Raw genomic sequence first — 22,923 nt, forward strand, 5'->3', positions numbered from 1 at the left:
GTCAGTGGGAGGAATGGTGCCCCCTCATTGGTGTCAGTGGGAGGAATGGTGCCCCCTCATTGGTGTCAGTGGGAGGAATGGTGCCCCCTCATTGGTGTCAGTGGGAGGAATGGTGCCCCATCATTGGTATCAGTGGGAGGAATGGTGCCCCATCATTGGTATCAGTGGGGGGAATGGTGCCCCATCATTGGTATCAGTGGGGGGAATGGTGCCCCATCATTGGTGTCAGTGGGGGGAATAGAGCCTTGCATTAGTGGACGGAACAGTGCCACAAAGGCCGCATACAGGCAAGCAAAGGCCTGCAGTTTGGAGACCACTATTCTAGTCAATGCAATACTAGTAACTAGGAAGAGATGGCTGTTCAGACTTGAAAATGCTAATTTTCAGGTAACCTCAATGAAGTCTATGGGGCCCAAAACAACCTCATTCTGCTTCAAAAGTAGCTTATGTACCTTTCCTAATTGTAGGGATTTGTGCTTCAGGCACCTTAGCACTCATATGTGAATAAAACACCATTTAAAAGCATAGGGTTTTGGTTGTGATTTTTGGTGCTTTGTCCTTCAAGTTACAAAACGTTCAGGTGTGACTCAAGGATAAAAGCTCACAGTCCTCGGTGATTAAGGAGCTGTAGCTCCGACTCAGAAACATGTGGGTTGAACTTCTGCAGAAAGACCACTGCGTCTACACAGCAAGGATCCTCCTTTACAGCATGCTAACAGGAGAGGCTTTTCTACTCAGGCTGTGGCTGCTTTCTAAATACTGCATATTTGTCCCATGATCCAAATGTCCACCTCCCGGGATTTAGAAGCTCTTAAAAAGGTCAGGAAGACAGGAAGGGGTTAAAGCGGAAGTAAACCCTCCTATCATTTTCTGCCAAGGAAGCTGCCATGTTGGCCTCTGTTTGACCTTCAACTGCCATGATGCTGCACATGTGATCAGTTATGACGCCAGCCATTTGATGGCTTGACAGTTTGGCAGAGAGCACAACCAATGTGACAGCTACATTCCCAATACGTGCCTTTTTCAAAATGGTTAAATTGATGGGTTTAGTTCCGCTTTAGGCTCTGCAAAAAGCTAAAAAAGTTCCAACTGCCATTTTTAGTTCCACTTTAAGCTCTACAAAAAGCTAAAAAATTCCAACTGCCATTTTTACATAGCAATTCATAAAACTATTCTTCTAGTTGTTTTGAGATTGGCGGTCTTAACTCACAGACAGGTAAAACATGCCAATCGGACAATTTTAGGAAAGGAGATCTGTCAACTGCTCCAAGGAAAAACGCTGTCAAATATCTTGGCAAAAAAACAAGTATAAGAATTTCTTTATGGCTGCAGATTTCATCTTAACAAGCATGCACATTTCCCCCCCCAATTTCCCCTTTTTCAGTTTCCTGTACTTACCAACAGTGGGAGCCATCCCTGGCATTGGGCTAGTAGGATCCAGCTGGAAACCTCCCATAATATACTGTGATTCATTAGCAGAGTTGTCCATCTTCAGGTTCATGTTTTGTGCTAGGTAAAAGTGGTAGAGATCGGTTTCAGCCGGGGTGGGCAGGCTGCTGATGCCTAAGTGCCGGCTGTGTTGGATTTGGGACATGTTTTGCTGAAGCAGCATCATATTATGCATATGCTTCTCACTGGTCATATGGATTCGCAGGTTCCTTGCGACGTTGGTTTCGTAGTCGCACACTTCGCAGCGCCAGGTGGGTTTAGTTTTTGGTTTGGTGGGGGAAGGGGCCCCACAGGAGTTGTTAATGTTGGAAGCAGCAGCAGCGGCAGCTGCAGTGGCGGCAGCAACTGCTACCCCGGCAGTGTGGCTGAAAACTTGGTCACTCCCTCCGTTTTGCAGTTGCTGCATGTTGTTCAAATGCTTGTCCGACTGCATATGAATACTGAGGTTGCCTTTGGTAGTGGTTGAGTAGTTACAGACCTCACAACGGAAAGGTTTGTAACCACATGTGTAGCTCTCTCCCCGGGCAAGGCGAGGATGAGGCTGACCAGATTTGCAGTAGCCACAGGTACCACCCGGTTCAGGGTGTTTTTCTTTCATGTGTGCTTCCAGCGTTTGCTGGTATTTGTAATGCCAGTTACACTTTGGACACTTAAGAGTCTTACAAGAGTTCCGAGAGTGCATCATAGTCATGTGTCCACCAAGTGAGCGCGACGAGCCCAGTACAGTGTCACACTTCGGACACTCCACCCCACTCCCAGAAGGGCATTCCCCTGTGACAAGTTCGCAGGGGTTATCGGCGTGCTGGTGGTGGGTGGCAAAGCTTCCGTCCTCTCCCTCTGCACTTTCATTTGGTTCAGGTGCTGTGGCATTGTCCCTATTGGCACTTTCATCAACAAAGTCCAATTTTATCCCACCCTCCGCCATGCTGGCGCCAACACCATCACTGTTAAAGCTTAAATGATTCCTCCTGTTTGCACCATCAAAGACAACAAAGGAAGAAGAACAAGTAGGTGTGCCCCTTCCCATAGGCTGGGGCACATTAGGCATTAAATTAGAGTTAGAAATACTTTGGTTTGTGAGAGCCAGGTCCTTTTTGCCGCTGCTCTCGGCAAACACCCCAGACTCCTCCTGAGGCCTGTCCGCCAAGTCATCCTCAAGCCCACGTGAAAACAGTGCTTTGCAGTCCTCCCCTTCCTCGTCATCATCATCTACACCTTCCTCATCCATTTCTTCTTCTTCCTCCTCATCCTCCTCACGTTCTAGCCTTTCTGATATGCCATCTTGTACTCCCAAAGGATGCTTCTCAGGCTCTGTTTCAGATTCCTGGTTATAGGAAGGTTTGGTAGGGCCAGAGCCTGAGGAGCTTAAAGAAACAGAGTTTACAGAGGCGCTGAAGGAGGAATTAGTCAACCCTCCAAAGTTAAGCAGAGTACTTTGGGTCACGGTGTTGGTTTGCACCTGCTCTGCCCCACTGGAAGTAGTGTCGCTATCTTTTAGAAGTGCTAGGCTAGCCTGCAGGGCTTCATCCCCCTCTACTCGAATGCCACTAAATTTGCCATAAAAACTATTAGCAGGTCCAGTAGAGTTGGCAGAGGAAACTAAAGGATGGGGAAAAGATTTGTTTTTTGGTTCCAGAAAACTAATAAGAGGTTCCTTATCTTTCCCAATCCCTTGAATGATGGCTGAAATGTTCTTGTTACTAAGAATCTTACGCTCATCCTCGCTTAGAGTCATTCGATGATCATGCACAGCATGGGTCACAAACGATCGAACATAGCCAAAGGAAAGTTTGCACAAAAAACACATTAGAATGGGTTTCCTCTTACCATACAGTACAAAGCCATCATATTTGGAGAGATCTACATTGTTTGGGACATCTTTGGATACACAGGAGCTTTTGGCAGAACCATCGCTGTTTAGGTAATCCTTGTTGCTTTTATGGCGCACATCAAAAACTCGGAAGCTGTGCAGGACAGGGCTGAGGCCTGAAAGGGTGGAGGTATCCAGGAAAGACGTGTCTGAATTCTCAAACCACTTCCTGAAAGACGAGGCTATGTGGAAAGTATTGATAATTTGTGGGTAAACGGGGCCTACAGAGGATGACTCCTCAGACTTTCCCGTTGCATTGGGCAGGGAATTTTTGTAGAGTGATAGAAGAGCCTCGCTAGGGTTACTGTCACAGGCTTCACCACTTTGGATCAGCTGGCTGACACTTTCCACTATATACGCAGAGCCATCGGGCTGGTAGACTATCTCTCCAGCAAGATTTTCCACATCGCTGTCCTCCTCCCCTTCCGAACTAACATCACTTTCGCTTTCTTCCTTCAGTGCGAGTGATGGCTGTGTACCAGGGCAGGAGTGCTCCATGTAGTTCTGCAAACTAGGAAAGGAGGTTGAACATTCGCTACAACAGACCGTTCTGCTGAGAGACTGTGAGATGGCACCAGATGGGTCAGAGCTTTCAGACATGCATTCATTGAACGAGCCACTCAGAGTTTCCAGAGACCTGTGGCTTTCCATGTTGGGATGCTCCATGTTGCCAGACTGGTCAAGGTGGAGAGCACTGTTGAGATCAGTCCATTTTTGGTTCGCAGAAACGATGCACCCATTGTCCTCTCCAGCAATGACAGGAGCATCACAGCCTTCCATGGCGAGATCTGCGCGGAGAGCTCATTGCACCCAATACGGCTCCGACCTGCAAGCAAAAACAAAAAAAAGGTACAATAAAACAAACAATCAGACTAGGTGAAAGGTCGAACAAAAAAAATAATGCTTATTGCATCAAGTTGCGTTTTGACATTAGGTAACTATGGTCCAAAGGTGGAGACTACCCCATCTGTTCAAAAACTAGTCAGTCTGGGGTTAATTTACTAAAATGGAAAGTGCAAAATCTGGTGCAGCTGTGTACGGTAGCCAATCAGCTTCTGACTTCAGCTTGTTCAATTAAGCTTTGACAAAAAAAAAAAACCACAACACACACACACACACACACACACACACACACACACACAGACAGACACACACACACACACACACACACCAACAACAATCCTGGAAGCTGAATGGAGTCTATGCAAAGCTGCACCAGATTTTGCACTCTCCAGTTTTTGTAAATCAACCCCAATGTGTCACAAGTGAACTTAATATTGTGGAAGTCAGGAGCCAGTCAAGCCATTTACAGAGCTAGAAGACTAGAACTATAGGCAAAACCTTTTCTTTTTTGGATAGAGTAAGAGAGGATTATAACCCCTTTTGGTTTATTTTTTGTCATCTGTACCCATTGCGGTGATTTACCTTCACTTAGCCAAAACAGGAAGTGAGAGGAAGTCCCTGCAAATTAAGAGAATTCCTTGGGGGACCCCAAGGCCACCAAAACTAGTGTCCCTATTGGAAGATCTCCTCTCTTACTTTCCTGGGACAACCCAAAAGTTGGGATTTTCCTTTACTTTCATTGATAATGGTAAACAGGACAAATAGAGAGGCTGAATCTCCGTAACGGGAAGGGAGGGGGGTCACAAAGACCGCAATAAGAACTGACAAGGGTTCTAGTCTCTCTATCCAAAACTAAAAAAAAAAAAAAAAAACTTTGCCTTTAACTTTAGTATATACTTTAGGGAGCCAGGTCCTGTCTTTCCACAGACCACAGAAAATATTTAAACAGTCGAGAATTAAAATTCCTTGGAAACCAATTACCAAAAATAAGGCCTTTGTCAGTCCTAAAGCCAAGTCAGAATCGTAGGTTAGATTAGGGGGGTCTGTTTTTGGATGAATAATATTTTTTTTGGTAAAGTTAAAATTATAACAAATCTCCATATTTTTAGGTCTACAGTAGGGCAAATTACGCAAACCGGTAGTGAGCACTCAAAAAAATATGTAATTTCAATCGGCGCCTTTCTCCAACAAGCTTTTCCTCTAGCTGTCAGAACATGTTCTTTGGCAACTAATCGTATTTGCTGACTCCATGTTTGAACAAAAAATTTACATTAACCGATTAGGTCTATGAATAGTCAGGAAATCTTAGAGATCGCAAAAACTGTGAATCGTAAGCGACATGTTTTAGCACACACAAAAAATAAATAAATAAATCATACATCCTAAAGGGATAAGGAACTAAATATCTGCAACAATCAGGACTTTACAAACATATCCAGATTTTTCACTAGCTTGTCCTCTCCATGGCTTATTCATCTACACATCATCAATAAGTGCTATACAGGGGGGGGGGGGGGTACCTGAGTCAATTGAAATAAACCACATTGAGTCAAAACAAAGATATAAAATTAAAATCATTTTTACTACAGAATATAATCCTAAAAAGTCAAACCTATGACCATTGCGAATTCTAAGCAATATCAACAATAAAAAAAAAAATATGGATCATTCCCAATGCTGGCACATGTCCATTTCAGTAGGTCTACATGTTTCACGGGATCCCCCTGCTTCATCAGGACCAACAGTCGTTGTTTAGGGATAAAAGATTTGCATATACAGGAAAAACTACTAAGGAAACCAAAAACATTTTTAATTTGTAATGTAGATTTTTGTAAAATTCATCCATAAAATGATTTTTCCTGTATTACATGCAAATCTTTTATCCTAAAAAAAACAATTATTGGTCCAGGTGAAGTGGGAGATCCTGCAAAATGTATAGATCAACTAAAATAGACATGTGACTGCAATGGGAATGATCAGGTGTAGGCAGGAGGGGTGGCTGCCTTGGGCGCAATGGTTTATTGCAGTTGCTTCTGTTGCAAATCTGACAGGAGTAGTGACAGTGACATCACTGCTAACCCTGAGGGGAGGGCAAGGGGAGCAGTTTGACATCTTTGCCCTGGGTGCTGGATGACCTTGTCCCAGCATTGGGAATGATCCTTTTTTTATTGTTATTGCTTAAACTTCAACCACCTCCCACCCGCTGTATTGACAATCGATGGGCGCAAGGTGGCTCTCTCCTTTTGGGATGACGTCAGATGACCCTGGGACATGGCGCATCACCGGTCTCGGTTAAGAGCCTATGACGAGGCTCTTTACCCATGTGATCACAGCTGATTACAAGTAAACGAAGAAACGCCGGTTATTGCCATTCCTCTCCTCACACTGACAGCGTGTGAAGAGAGGAGAGCCGATCAGCAGCATTTCCTCACAGGTAATCAGGGCACTGATCAGTGCAACCCCAACAGTGCCGCCCCATCAGTCTAGCCCATCCTTTCTCAAACTTTTCACCCCAAAAGAACCCTTGCAATCATTTTCAGGTCTCAGTGAACCCCTGCTAAATGTAGTCCATTGGTGGTCTTTAGGAAAATCGCCCTTTACGTTGGTGGTAGAATGCTCCCTTTACAAACATGGTTCTGGCTCTGCTGAGTGGTGCTGAACCTGGAACTAAGCAGGCTCCATCACATGGGAGGTCAGTTAACCACAGATCAAGGAACCCGTGGTCACCTTTGGAAGAACCCTAAGATTCCACGGAACCCTGGTTAAAAATGGCTGGTCACGCCCATCAGTGTTGCATATCAGTGCTGCCTCATCAGCGCACCTCTAGGAGAAAAAAAAAAAATGACTTTACAAAATTTTAAAAACAAACAAAAGAAAAAAAGCTTCAAAAATTTTCGGTCTTTTTTCGTTTTTTTTTTAGCAAAGAATAAAAAAACCCATTGGTGATTAAATACCACCAAAAGAAAGTTCTGTCTCAAAAAAACAACAATTGTGTTTTGGGTACAGTGTTGCATGACTGCGCAATTGTCAAAGAGTGACAGCGCTAAAAGCTGAAATCTGGCCTGGGCAGGAAGGAGGTAAAAGTGCCCGGTATTGAAGTGGTTCAGGTTATATTCTGTAATAATAATTAGATTTTAATTTTATATCTTTGACTCCATGTGGTATATTTAACGTCCCAATTGTGATTTTTTTTTTTATTGAGCTTTCTCCTTTATCTACACCTTTACACACAAATCTTTAGGAGGAATGGGGCATCAAAAGTTGAGTTGATCTATATGAGCCACTAGAAAGAAGACACACAGGTTACCCGGGACGGTTACACCTGGTCAGAAGTGAGGAGGAGGAGGAGGTTGGGGAAGGGTGCATGCTCCATAGCGGGCTGATTGACAGCTCAGTCCAGCAGTACCGGCAAGGTTAGCAGGGCGGGAGGGTTAACAGGCTAATTGTAAAATCAATGCCATAAAAGCTTGGTAAGTTCCAGGAAGCTGTGGGAAGGGGAGGTAGTGAGAAGAGAGTAACTCTTCGACTGGGCACTAGGGACTTGTTTATCAATACAAACCCGACATGCTTCCTTGGCCAAGGAGAGAGGGGAAAAAATAAATAAAATAAAATAAAAAGAAGTCGTCTAAAATGAAATCCACTTCTATAGTAACCCAAGAATTAAGCCCCAAAACTAAATGTTCCAGCAAAATGAAAACTCCATTAATAGCAAAAGAAATCATAGGGACCCAAAGAGTACTTCACGTTTTATGCAGAAATACCGGATTTTTATGGGTTTTGGAAGCGGAGCATCCATTGTGTTCCTGAACCGACCTACAAGCCCTCGTGCTTGGTGTACATCTGCCGATATATTAGCCGGCTTTCTTTACTGCTCCCATCTCTCGGCTCTTAGCTTTCATCTCACTCTGATTGTCAGTCAATAGGAGAAAGGCAGCTCTTACTTAAAGGAAGCAGAAGTCAAACTCCACTGGTCGATCAGCACTCTGTCTATAAACATGTTTTCCCGTAAAATCAATGACCTCCAATCAGAGTGCGGATGTTGAAGGCTGCCTGTTCCCAAAGCTGTGTGTTCCAGCCAGCTGGATGCCCTCATAGCTTGTTATCACCAAAAAAAAAAAAAAAGGCAGCAAAACCAGTGGCTGGCCAGGTGTCATAGCAGGACTACAAGTCCCAGAATCTATAATTCAGCCTTAAAGTGAGAACTTCAAGTTGAAGAAGTGAGGGGCCATCAAGGCGCTCTGGAGGTATGTGGGACACCAAATTTTCTGTTTGGTGGGACTGAACCACCCTGAGCTATTCTGCAATAATGCTTTCAACAGCAAACAAAAATATTTATACATTAAAAACACAGTCGTGAATTCTGAAGGCAAAAAATTGCCACCAAAGTTTGGTGTCTTTGAGGGCTTTTTCCACAGGACGTTACCATGGCCAATTTTGCATTTACTATGGAAATCCATATTTCAAAATAGTCAAAATGCTGTCAACACAGGTCAAACCGTGCATGGCAAGTGTATACAGGCTGTACAAACATACAGAACTGGTGTTCAACCTGCGGCTCTTTGGTATTTGTTGTGCGGCCCTTGGACTCCAACAGTCTGTAGTGGTAACATTGGTTTGTAAAGGGGTAATAGTATACCAGTGATCTCTACCAGCATCATGTAACCTGTCTCTAGGCTCTCACCATCTTCTGCAAAACGTCTATACTCAACCAAAACTGTGGCAAGTTCACAGTCTGACCATCATCGCATTTAGTATGTCCCCATTCTCGGACAGTCCTCTCTACATATACTAAACATTATGTGCATTCTTTGAGAATGGCAGGGGCCACAGCTGAAGTACCTATACACAACCACTGCCTTAAGATCCCAGTGGTCTCCAAACTGTGGCCCAGGGGCAGATGCAGCCCTTGGGGCACCAGTCCTCCCACTGACCCCCCAGTCACGGGGCACCAGTCCTCCCACTGACCCCCCAGTCACGGGGCACCAGTCCTCCCACTGACCCCCCAGTCACGGGGCACCAGTCCTCCCACTGACCCCCCAGTCACGGGGCACCAGTCCTCCCACTGACCCCCCAGTCACGGGGCACCAGTCCTCCCACTGACCCCCCAGTCACGGGGCACCAGTCCTCCCACTGACCCCCAGTCACGGGGCACCAGTCCTCCCACTGACCCCCAGTCACGGGGCACCAGTCCTCCCACTGAACCCCAATCACGGGGCACCAGTCCTCCCACTGAACCCCAATCACGGGGCACCAGTCCTCCCACTGAACCCCAATCATGGGGCATTATCATTGATGCCAGGAGACCCCTGCCTTAGACCATAGACCAGGGGTCTTCAAACTATGGCCCTTCAGTTGTTCAGGAACTACAATTCCCATCATGCCTAGTCATGTCTGTGAAAGTCAGAGTTTTACAATGCCTCATGGGATGTGTAGTTCTGTAACAGCTGGAGGGCCGTAGTTTGAGGATCCCTGCCATAGACAGTTTGTAGAGCCCTGCCTTAGACCATGGCCACATTTGTTCTAAAAACTTTAAAAACCCTACAGACGCATGCAATTTAGAGACATGCATTTGAAGTCAGACACATTTTGGCCAACAGCAATACATTTCATTTACCGCAATGCATTTCTCAAATGCACCACAATGACATACATCACGTTTATTTAGGACCTGTCTGTGATACGTTTCCATATACAGGTCCATTACCTGCCCTGACCTTCCATGAAGAAGTCTAGACGCAGCTAAAAGAAAAGCGCACTGTGGCAGGCCGTCGCCTGAATCCTCTCCGCGGCCACATGAACATTTTTTATTTTTAGAAGCATTACAATGCAGCAGCCAACTGTCCGGAGACCGCAGTATCGGAGAGCCAGCGAGTCATTTCGTCTACCAACTACCACAAGGTTGTCACTCTATAGACCAAACAGGAGGCCCAGCACCTGGGAGATGTCCAACACCAAATCCATCATAGCAAGCTGGGATCTGTGGTTCTACAATATCCACCAATTACATCCTCTGCCATTCAGGGGACCTTTTAAAAGTTTTCATCGTTCCTAAAAACTCTCACAAGAGAACATGTCCAACATTTTATCATCAGCAACTGCTGGCCTTGTAACCTATTTTTTCCTAAAACGGTTTCTTAGAAACTCTTTCCCCCTCACTTCTGTTTGTTCGGAATGAGCAGTGCACGTTGGTTACGGTCAAGTGCATTGCTCCATGCACACTACAAATCCATAGCCCATACACTATATTACCAAAAGTATTGGGACACCTGCCTTTACACACACATGAACTTTAATGGCATCCCAGTCTTAGTCCATAGGGTTCAATATTGAGTTGGCCCGCCCTTTGGAGCTATAACAGCTTCAACTCTCCTGGGAAGGCCGTCCACAAGGTTTAGGAGGGTGTCTATGGGAATGTTTGACCATTCTTCCAGAAGCGCATTTGTGAGGTCAGGCACTGATGTTGGACGAGAAGGCCGTTGAAGCTGTTATAGCTGCAAAGGGTGGGCCAACCCTTGAACCCTACGCACTAAGACGCCATTAAAGTTCACGTGTGTGTAAAGGCAGGCGTCCCAATACTTTTAGTAATATAGTGAAGGTCCATCTTGGGAAAGAGCTAGAGAGGGTAGCGAAGACGTTCTTATATGCAGTGCAGAACAAAGGTAGCCCCATACTCGAAACAGGAAGTCAGATCACAGAAGCAAAAAACAAAATAAAAAAAACACAATCAAAAAGGGAGGCACACAGAGGAGCCAGGAGCACCGGTGAGGGACCCGAGAAGAGGAGGAGGAGCCAGGAGCACCGGTGAGGGACCCGAGAAGAGGAGGAGGAGCCAGGAGCACCGGTGAGGGACCCGAGAAGAGGAGGAGGAGCCAGGAGCACCGGTGAGGGACCCGAGAAGAGGAGGAGGAGCCAGGAGCACCGGTGAGGGACCCAAGAAGAGGAGGAGGAGGAGCCAGGAGCACCGGTGAGGGACGCGGGAAGAGGAGGAGGAGCCAGGAGCACCAGTGAGGGACCCGAGAAGAGGAGGATCAGGGCCGCTCTGTGCAAAACCATTACACAGAGCCGGTAAGCATAACATGTTTGTTAGTTAAAAAGAAAGCCTCCACAATCACTTTAAGAATACATACTCGGATAGAAATGTTTTATTTTATTTTTTGCCAGTGTTTAGTGTCACTTTAAGGCTGTTGGACCTCCTTCATAAGAAGGCATTTCATATAATCTATTGTATACCAACAATAGTATTATGTTAAGCAAAAGTAAGCCCGCTCCGAGTGTCCCTTACTAAATGGCGCACACCTGTGCCGTGTTTGAAACTAAATAAACATAAAACTGAATGAAAAGAATCGTTTGAAAGCCAGTCAAAAGCACTTTTTTTTGTAAAACCGCAACTGAGCGACTTACAAAATATTTCTTTTTTTGCTACAAGTGACAGATGAGAGTATTCATTTGTATGTAGAAATCAAAAAATTGCTTCAGTTAAAAAAAATAAAAATATATAAAACAAAAATTTCTGCACATATATCCATCCTCCTCTGTTCTGAGAACAAAGTAGTTTTGGGGAAAACAAAAAAAAAAAAACAAAAAAAAAGGCTTTTTTGGATACTCAGCATAAAAAAAAAGAAAAAAAAAAAAAAAAAAAAAAAAAAAAAAAACACAACACATCCTGTAATTAACAAACTGAGTGTTACAATCTTCATTCCTGATATTCAAGCTGACGCACATATTCCCGCTGGGCACACACGTGTAGCACTTGGTGGCAGGGTGCCAGGGCCAGGCAGAGAAACGCCAATAGCCAAGACAGGAGGAGAAGGGGGGGGGGAGGAATCATGCCACCCCAACGTCCTCAGGATTTAATCTGAACAACGGCACTGTGTAATCTGAAATTGTTAATTAGAACAATGTTAATTAGACGAATCTCTCACAAGAGCCAGGTTGGCAGCAAACCAAGATAGAAAATGCCAATAAAGGGGGGGGGGGGGTGATTTAAAAACAAAATAAAAAAAAAAAAAAAAAAAGACCAATGCCTAAGGGGGTCAATTTCTAGAAAAAAAAAAAAAATAAAAAAAAGTTGTCCTGGCATCTATTTTTTTTTTCCCCCAAAATTTATATGAACTGCACAGCTAGAAATATTAACTTGCTGGAAATGTTACCAATTTTTATAGAGGGATTTTTTTTTTTTTTTTTATTCCTTCAAAAAATGTCAGGTGGAGCTTTTTTTTTTTTTTTGTTATATAATGGACAGCATTTGCTTTTTATAAATTACTTTGACCGTAATAGAAACACAAAGGCCGATTTACCAGAATACCATGGTGCTAATAATGGCAGCCATCAGTGCGCTCCCTTCCGCCTCCCCCACTAAAAATGAAAGCTTAGTTCTGAATGACTGTATAATAAAAAAAAAAAAAAAAAAAAAAAAAAAGGAAGAAGGAGGAGAGGAATCTTTGCGAAGGCAGACCGGCTGAAAACATAATATGCGGTCACTAATAACATAAAATAACCGCAATGCTCTTGAAAGCCAAAAGACAGTGTGGCCTTTGTCCAGGCTTTATGTCAGTGGTCTCCAAACTGCGGCCTTTACCCAACCCTTGGGGCACTATTCCCCCCCCACTAATATGGGGCACTATCCCCCCCCCCACTAATATGGGGCACTATTCTCCCTACTTGTACCAATGACTGGGCACTATTCCTCCCACTGACAGAACAATGAGGCAATATTTTATTCCACTACTGACCACAGGAGTTGATCATTTGTTTTTTACTCCCAGTGATACTGGGGCATTTCTTTTCCTACTGGTCACACTGCAGCCCCCCCTAAAGTCTGAAGGACAGTAAACCTAAAAAGTTTTGGGCCCCCTGCCTTAGGTCATAAGAAGAAGCATAGAAGCAATCCAGAGCCACTTCGTTTGATGAATCGTAACTCTGCTGCTTCAAATCGGCCATCGCAGAATTTTGTGGATTGCTTTTGATTGCTCAAATATCAGTATAGGTGTATCAGAACACAGATCAACTACATGATAGGTTGTAATCGATTGTTTACATCTAAAAATCACTGACCCATCAGGTTTTCAGCCGATTGCAAAGCTCAGAACAATATTGTGTGCGTTGCGATGCTCGATATTTTAAAATCAATGATAAATTGGTGGTTTGCAGCCTTTGTAATTCGATCGGTGTATGGTCGCCCTACAACGCTTTAATTTATTAGTAAGCTCCTTCACTAATCGAAAGTGTTCCCAGTACAGGGGATCATGTCTGTGTCACAAAATACTGAGATAAAATTAATAATAATAATAATAATAATAATAAAAAAAAAAGTTTTTGTTTTTTTTTTTGGAATCCACAGAATGAGAAGGAGGAGGGCTCAATAATCCCAGGATTGATAACAGGTAAGGGGCTCTATTGAGTAATCCTTTGACATCTCTCTGCTATACAGAAACTTGGAGAAAGTCGCCTCCCGCACGGTTTGCGAGCCCCACGTGTTTTCTCCCAGCAGGAAAATAGACACGAGAGGCGATAGCCTGCCATCAAGCGCTCTCTTCCTGTTGCTCTGGCAAAGGGTGCCGGAATTGGCACCATGACAATACAAACAAGAGTTGCCCTGTGCATGCTCATTAATGGGGCACAACACACACACACACTCACAGAGACACTGGGAATGGCAAAGGCCTTCAAATCTTAATAGGCTCATTAGCATAAACAGCTTTTTGAACAGCAGGAAGCCAAAGCAACTACCAAACCAAACAAGGCTGCTGGCAGCTTTGTTGCAGCCCGGGGGATCACCAGCGGAGGCCCGTGCCAGCCTGATAATCGCAGACGCTGACTGAAGGCAAAAGGGAGCTTAGCTGCCCCTGCAGTATGGATAAGATGGCCTCTACCCAGCCGTGTGCCCAGGAGCCTCGGAGAAGGCCCAAAAAGCACGGCAGCTTTGTGCAGACCCCCGACTACCAGGTGTGGGGAATGTTTTCAATGCGACAGACAAATCCTAATATTGATTCAGTCCGCAGCCACATCGCAGCCTTTTCACAATCTTATTGATTCTTCATTTGTAGAGTTTATCTAGAAACCAGGGAGGTCCCTGGTGATGGGGAATGGTCATGGAACGAGGTCGCTTGCCTTGCGCATTCAGGACGCCCAACCAGAAAGACCGATGAACACAGAGAAGGAACAGAACTCCTTCTCATTAGTGAGGCACAGGAATGAAAAATTCGGTATGAAAACTGAAAATTCAGTAAGGACTTTGCCTAAATTGACAGAAAAAAAAAAAAAAAAAATAATATGATAGAGAATATATATATACACACACACACACACATAGACATATTATATTCGACTTTTTATTAGCATGAATATGAATTTGTCGGCCATTATCAGCACCTTTTGAAGCGGTCCTAAAAATCCTGCTTGCTGCATTTTTGGCGCATATTTGGCAAACCGCACCCCCCCCACTCAAAACGCACCAACGAATCAAAAAAAAGAAAATGTATAATATATATCTATATATCTATCTATCTATACACACACACACACACACACATATATATATATCTATATATATCTATCTATCTATCTATATATACACACACATATATATACAGTATATCTATCTATATCTATATATCTATCTATGTTTCGGTTTATATCAATGCGGTTTTTTGAGTCACGTGACCTATGAAAAACATCATAGCAAAGGTAAAAAAAAACCCAAAACAAAAATACCACAAACACATTATCTGCACTTTGTTTTCTTTTGGCACAATGCTGAAGATTTTTGGCAGCCCGAAATTTTGGTACATCACTACTTATGTGTAGAATATCTCTCAACCCCCTCATTTCATATTTCACAGTAAATATGCAAAAAAAAAAAAAAAAAAAAGGAAGAGGGGGGTCCTGTATAAATGTATATATAGTGTTACAGACACAACCAGCCCTTTAATGCTGAATGGCCTGCAATGAAATGGAGATTGACACGCCTGGTTTAGACTGCCTTTAGTAGTGAAGGCCCATTCACCTTGTGTGCTTTGTTGAGATGCATTTTACGTGTGCTGAGACACATTACATTAGGACTTGATGCACATTTCAGATGTTGTAATGTACAATAAAAAAAAACAAACACACTATAATGTATTTTACTGCAACGCGCTCTCATTTTAAAATGGCACCCAAAAGGGTCCACTTTACAATGGCACACAACACAGAGATGTAAATGCCATGTGGTTGTGGTGTGCTGAGTTGTCGAAAATGCTAATCTGTGTCAGACATTTGTGAACACAGCTAAGAATTGCACAGCCACCAAGATTCACACGATTGTCTCATCTCCAAGCTGGTATCTCAGTCCAGGAGGTAAACGCTGGCCCTGGATGATGCCTGAACAAAGATGGATCTGTCCTTCCGTCCTTCTGACGAGTTGAAGACCTATCAGGGAGAGTACCGTGTTCTTTCCTAAGAAGTAATAAGCATCGAATAAGCACTTGAAATTATCATCCATATACAAGGAGAAGGCCGTGTTTGACCACCTTATGGTATGGTCCTCAAATCCACACTTTCTGGCTTCAAGTCTACAACTCACCAGTGAGAGAGTCCCAACCATAGTGCTGATCCTTCTTCATGAAATCCCCCAACTGGCAGCTAAAGAAACCCAAAGAACATCACTTCAACACCTCTGTATATGGTTTGCTATAAAATAAATTTAGAATTACATGTTCACTTCAGTCCCAACAGCCACCAATGGGGGACTTTAGAAAACACTTGCCATAAGCGGATGATGCTGGATGGAGTAGACAAAAAACGCCCAACTTTTACTTCTTGATCAACTTCTCCAACCCAAAATTAGGGACTGATTTTTATCTTTATCCTCCATACAGAGTGGTGCCTCCCTAAAAAGGAACATTGGAGAGCTTTTAATTTGCAATACATTTTACGATACTAAGCTGGTACAGCCTCCCAGCCCCACATTCTGTCAGTCCCTGGCCAGATTACATCACCCCCTACAAAATTAAGAGCACCCCCCCCCCCCCACAAGTAGCCCAATCTCCACTTGGGTCTCTTTCCTGCACCTTTGATAGCTAGACAGTCAGTGATGGTTCCAGGGACAGTTTTCTGTGAGGACTCAGTGATATCAATTGTTGATGTTGCGGTTTGTTGTTCACAAAGCACACTACTGTATATGAAGTTGTGCCCCTTCATTGGGAGGAATTGTCCCCTTTCATTGGTGTCAATCGGAGGGGGGGGTGAAATTATGCTCTATTGTTGATATCAGTGGATGAAATTGCACCCTATGGGCCAGATAAAGCAGGCAAAGAGCTTCATCTTACCACAGTTTGGAGACCACTGCCTTAGATAATAGTCCCTTCATCTCTCGTGGGCAACAGCTGGGACTATGGAAGCCACCGATTTTCATTTCATATGTTTTTAGAAACACAGCTTGTCACCAGCAACTCTGTTTACTCAGAAATGCTTTTTTCTACTGTATGGCTTTTACACTTTATACTAACTGTGGAACCTACAATAAAATGTTAAAGAAAAAAAAAAAAAAAAAAAAAAGAGAAAGAAAGTAAAGTAAAGACCGGGTAATTCTTCCCAACTCTGTCTGAAACTAAAGAACGAAAATGGCGGGTGTTCGTCTTTAAACCCAATGGCAAGAGCAGAAATCTAGTTAAGCTGTAAACAGGTACAATTTGGCAAAGATCGTTCTAGTCTGTGGTATGGAAAAGGGAAAGTTGTCTTCAGTTTCAGGTTGACTTCCAAGACAGCATAATGGAGAACACTCAAGAATCTCATCAAAGACCACAGAATGGCTCCTCCCCCGTGAGACAGGTGCACTTTAAATACCGATAAGCATGCAAAATGTAATCTGTACATGTTAAACCATTTAAACCAGGTATCATCCTGAAGAGCAAGATCAACAAGGTCCTACCTTTCATAGAAAATAAAGAGTCTGATTATTCAGACACTTACAACCATGCCATGCCCCCCCCCCCCGCAATTCAGTTTTTACAAGTGGTTCAAACTAGCAAAACATGTATTTGTAATTCTTCTCTAGAGTTCAGTTAAACCAATGACGGGGCACCATTCCTCCCGCCGACACCAACGACGGGGCACCATTCCTCCCGCCGACACCAACGACGGGGCACCATTCCTCCCGCCGACACCAACGACGGGGCACCATTCCTCCCGCCGACACCAACGACGGGGCACCATTCCTCCCGCCGACACCAACGACGGGGCACCATTCCTCCCGCCGACACCAACGACGGGGCACCATTCCTCCCGCCGACACCAACGACGGGGCACCCATCCTTCTGCCGACACCAACGACGGGGCACCATTCCTTCTGCCGACACCAAAGACGGGGCACCATTCCTCCCGCCGACACCAACGACGGGGCACCATTCCTTCCGCCGACACCAACGACGGGGCACCATTCCTCCCGCCGACACCAACGACGGGGCACCATTCCTCCCGCCGACACCAACGACGGGGCACCATTCCTCCCGCCGACACCAACGACGGGGCACCATTCCTCCCGCCGACACCAATGACGGGGCACCATTCCTCCCGCCGACACCAATGACGGGGCACCATTCCTCCCGCCGACACCAATGACGGGGCACCATTCCTCCCGCCGACACCAATGACGGGGCACCATTCCTCCCGCCGACACCAATGACGGGGCACCATTCCTCCCGCCGACACCAATGACGGGGCACCATTCCTCCCGCCGACACCAATGACGGGGCACCATTCCTCCCGCCGACACCAATGACGGGGCACCATTCCTCCCGCCGACACCAATGACGGGGCACCATTCCTCCCGCCGACACCAATGACGGGGCACCATTCCTCCCGCCGACACCAATGCAAGTAGTAAAAATGCACTAGAACACACCCCACAAATGTTGTAACTTTAAAATTTCTTAAGTCATTATATTTCTTCCAGGAGTTGCACCTTGTGGACAGTTTCTAGGCACGGAGGGGAGATTATCTCGCTCTTAAATGGATTATTGTAATTTTAGAAGCCAATTCAGTAAATTACAAAAAAACAAAAACAAACACACAGTAAACCACACCAGCAAACCAAACACCAGAAAAAAATCTTTTAAAACCCCCTGACAACCATGTATGAAGGTGACAGCAATGGTCATGGCGTAGATTGCTGGCCGGGTGCAATGGGGGAGAGAAAGCAGCCCAGTTTACTCCGGGGCAGGAAGGGTTAAGCGCGCTGATGGCCTTTGATCATTCCGAGCTCGTTCTTTATTTCATTTTATCCACTCGTGCTGCTGATAAGCAGGTTTTACCGGAACTGACACGGTTGGAAGCAGCAGAATTCTGACTGGCCTGCAATGAGCTAACAAATTCATTTTCATTGATCAGAAATCAGCAGGGCAGTAAGTGATGGGAAATTCCATTAGACTCGAGCACCTGGTTTCCCATCCTCTCTCTCTCCTACAGGGAGGGCGAGTAACGAGTGGATCCTGTGTCCTCACTCCTGTCCTTTACCAGAAGCGCTCCCCATCTTACCGGACGGCACTGCAAGGCTGGCATTTAAAAGTTCAGCTAAAACTGCATTTGCACTTTGAATGCGAGATCAAGGAGAAGCGGCGAGGAGCGAGCAATGCGCTTATGCACGGCTGGACAGGTGTGCGATAAAAACGGCGAGTGTCTACATTTAAACCGTCCATAAAAACGTAGAGATTTTCAATCCATTTCAACCTCCTTCAATCCCCCCTGAATCTCAAGGATTGAAATAGATTTGTGGAAATTGAATAGTTTATAGGTGTCTAGTTGCTGTAATACGTATACACACCGCCAATTGCCACCAATATTTCTCTCTATACAGCTAGATTTACAGTTTTATTATTTATTTTTTTACAGGTTACGCAGCACTTTACATATTTATTATACATTCACATCTGTCCCTGCCCTGTAGGAGCTTACAATTGAAGATCCCTAGTTCACCACCATGTGGCACATACATACGTATTCTTTACATGTGCATTTCTATCAGTGCCCTTCCTCTAGGAGATTACAATACTAGACCCCGCCCTCAAGGAGCAAACAATGTAAGCTCCCTAACTCACAATCATACATACTTTTTCTTTTTTTTTTTTTTTAAAGCCCGTGGTGTGTGAACACACTCCAAACTCCACACGGTGAAAAAAAAAAAAAAAAAAAGAAATGCACACCCAGAAGTGATACAAAAAGTGCACAGGGTGTACACATGGTCCTCCTACGAAAAGAGGAGACCTTTGCCCTCATTATGCTCCAGACGGGGACTGGGGTACTTCACATGGTCCATCTGGCCAAAACCAGGAGGGATCTCGTTTTCTGGGAGGTCTGCTGAAACAGACCACCCCAAAGTACTAGGTGGGGCTCCCCCGAAGGGAGACCCCATGAGAGAGAGGGCGAACCAAGCCAAGAGGCCATGTCCACCCCCCTCCCAAGACGTTCAGGGCAGGCAGAGAACCTACACCCCACTAATCAAAACATGAAACGTGTACAATACCCATTAAAAAAAAAAAAAATTAAAAAAAGGGACAAAAGCCACAGACACGACAAACATAAAAAGGTGGGGGAAAAGGGAAGTGGAGAAAGTGCCAAGGTGCCATTGTATGGTGCAATGGCCGGCCCAGAGGCCAGGAATAAAAAAATTCCTCTGGTCCTGGACAAGAGGCAGGTGTGAAAAAAGTGCGATGGTGCAGTTACCTAGGTGCCAGCAAAACTCAAAAAGTGAGCCCCCACTCACGGTGTGCCCTCCAGGGACACAAACACCACGGGCTTCTTTCAGGACACTCATACATACACATACTAGGGCCAATTTAGACAGAACCCAATTAACCCAACAGCATGTCTTTGGAGTGCGGAGAACCAGAGCACCCAGAGGAAACTCACGCAGGCTCAGGGGGGACATGCACACTCCGGGCAAGTAGTGCTGTAATTAGGATTTGAACCGACAACCCTAGTGCTGCCAGGGGGAAGTGCTAACCACTTAGCCACTGTGCCGCCCGTGAAGTTGCATATATTTTTGCCTTTTCTGGACCCTCATCAACGTGGTCATGAAATCTTCCCTTTTCATTACACATCTTATTTTAGACCCAGTGTGATGTCATCACTGGGTCTCTGTGCTTCTCTATCGAATGTCGGCTAGTGGGAGGGACAGGCAAGTAGTTATACATGCACCCCGACTCTGTTTCGCCAGATTAGGCAACACGTCAGAATTTGTAACGGAAGTGACGTTCCGTTGCCGCCATCTTGCTATACCCTGCCCTAGTCCACAGTAAGGATACAGTGAGAAGGCGGCAAGTAGACATCTTGTTACACCCAACGGAGTTTTGCATTTCACACTTATTTTTAAACACTAAACTAAGCTTTTATAGTGAAATACAGGATTTAAAAATCCGTCTGACTGTTTAGATGTTGAATTTTTAAAAGCAGCTGCAAACCTGCTCATCTCACACGTTTGATAATCTGACAGAACACCGCCGCTTTGAAAAATCATCAAAACAGTCTGAGGGATTTGAAAATACTGTATTTCACTATATAAGCTGAGTTTAGTGTTTAAAAATAAGTGTGAAATGCAAAACTCTGGTGGGTGTAACAAGATATCCGCCTGCCGCCTTCTTACTGTATCCTTACTGTGGACGAGTGTGGGGTGTAGCAAGATGGCGGCAACGGAATGTCACTTCTGCTACAAATTCTGACGGGTCGTCTAATCTGACGAAACACCTCCATACTGCTCGAGAGTCCTGATGCAAGCAGTGGGCCGGCTCTTGGGAGGAGTTTTACAAATATCAAGATGCCTTGATGGGGAAGTGGACATTCCTTGGCAGACTGCATTCCCACGTAGACCACTCAGAGATGCTCCTCACATGAGGTGCCGAGTGCCTCTATGATTAAAGAACTGAAATCCAATGAATGAAAAGGCCAGGGGCAATAAGGCTAAGGAGGAAAAGGGCTAGAGCAGGGGCAGGAAATTTTCCCAAGGGGCCACATAAGAAGCTGGGACTGTTGGAGGGCCAAACTTAATATAGCTCAATAGTAATTTTGGACCGCAAGTACGTAAAACACACACCTGGCACTAGGAGAAATAGGTACAACTTCCAATTAAATAGGTCTCTTTCTGACGGGTGGTTGGGGGCTGGTAAAAAAAAAAAACCAAAAAACAAAAAAAACAACAAAAACACACACACAGAGCTCAGCGGTATTACTCCACACCCACAACTTTAAAATTAACAGCCACATGGGGCCGTTCACATTCCTTTTTTAACTTGGGGTGCAGAGTGCAGTGGTGCCGCTTGTCAAACTCGCCCATTGAGTTCAGCATGGGAGCCAACAGGCTCAGGAAGGCATCGCAGGCCGGACAGGGGCAACTGAAGGGCCGTATGCGGCCCTGGGGCCGCAATTTGCCCAGGTCTGGACTAGAGGATGCTGGACATCCTCCAGCAAGAAAATGAGGCGTGACGCTCTGACTGTAGCTTCTCATGCACACTTCGAGGAGCCCCCCATGCACATAGAGTGTAATCCCGATGCACGAGACTCTGGAATTTAGGTGTGGGTGGTGGGCACAAGTACGCCAACCCAGCTCCACTGCTGGCAGGCTGTAAAACTACGAGAGACGGACAGCTGCTGGAATATGCACCGTGCAGTACGAACGTTTACGGCAGTATGCACCTTGTGGTTTGTTATGGTGGTTCATCATTTTAATTTAGAACGACAATCCGGATTACAAAGAACAGAGTAATGGAAGATCCTACTGCATCATGGGAACATTTTTTTTTCCCAGGTTCAGAATTGCTCCACTAGGACATACTAAAGGCTTAAAACACAAAAACTCATTTATAGCCTTTTTCTCAGAATAGGTGCAATAACCTCCCCTGAGTGACCACCCCTTGTCTCCACTCCGTACCCACCTCTGAGCACTGTTCCTTGGCTCCACCCCCTACCCACCTCTGAGCAAATGTTCCTTGGCTCCACCCCGTACCCACCCCTGAGCACCGTTCCTTGGCTCCACCCCCTACCCACCTCTGAGCAAATGTTCCTGGTCTCCACCCCGTACCCACCTCCGAGCACTGTTCCTTGGTTCCACCCCCTACCCACCTCCCAAAACCACCCTTTTAAAGACTATAGAACCAAATATTTTGTATGGAATTCGTTAATAACAAGAAAAGCAGTAAAACAGATCCCCCCATGCAGCAAGCTACAACAAACCCCTCACAACAAAATACCACCCCAGCAACAACAGATCTCCCCACAGCCAGCATCAATAGACCCTCCAGCAGCCAGCAACAATAGACCCTTCCCTTAACAGTAGATACCTCTCAGTAACAATTTTTATTTATTTTATTTATTTACAGTATTTCAGATACTTATATAGCGCCGTCAATTTACGCAGGGCTTTACATATACATTGTACATTCACATCAGTCCCTACCTTCAAGGAGCTTACAATCTAAGGTCCCTAACTCACATTCATACATACTAGGGACAATTTAGACAGGATCCAATTAACCTACTAGCATGTCTTTGGAGTGTGGGAGGAAACCGGAGTACCCGGAGGAAACCCACGCAGGCACAGGGAGAATACGCAAACTCCAGGCAGGTAGTGTCGTGGTTGGGATTCGAACCAGTGACCCTTCTTACTGCAACAATTGACCCCCCCCAGCATCAATAAACCCTCATGCAAAAATATATCCCCTCCAGTGACAATAAACCCCTTCCTCAACAGTGCATCCCTCCCACAATAGACACCCCGTCCCCCCCAGCAACAA

At 45.1% G+C, this 22,923-nt stretch overlaps 1 protein-coding gene across 3 annotated transcripts in view; it reads right to left on the minus strand.

Annotated features, from left to right (window-relative positions):
• Positions 1 to 22,923, minus strand: part of ZFHX3 (zinc finger homeobox 3) — a 157,373-nt gene that overhangs the window by 97,557 nt on the left and 36,893 nt on the right. For all 3 annotated transcript variants that reach the window (XM_073605868.1, XM_073605869.1, XM_073605867.1), the window contains exon 2: positions 1,399 to 4,145. In XM_073605868.1, coding sequence (XP_073461969.1) covers positions 1,399 to 4,099 — 2,701 coding nt within the window. In that variant the 5' untranslated portion in view covers positions 4,100 to 4,145. The remainder of the gene's footprint in view (positions 1 to 1,398; positions 4,146 to 22,923) is intronic.

The sequence above is a fragment of the Aquarana catesbeiana genome, linkage group LG11 (genome assembly GCF_042186555.1).
Source record: "Aquarana catesbeiana isolate 2022-GZ linkage group LG11, ASM4218655v1, whole genome shotgun sequence".
NCBI lineage: Eukaryota > Metazoa > Chordata > Amphibia > Anura > Ranidae > Aquarana > Aquarana catesbeiana.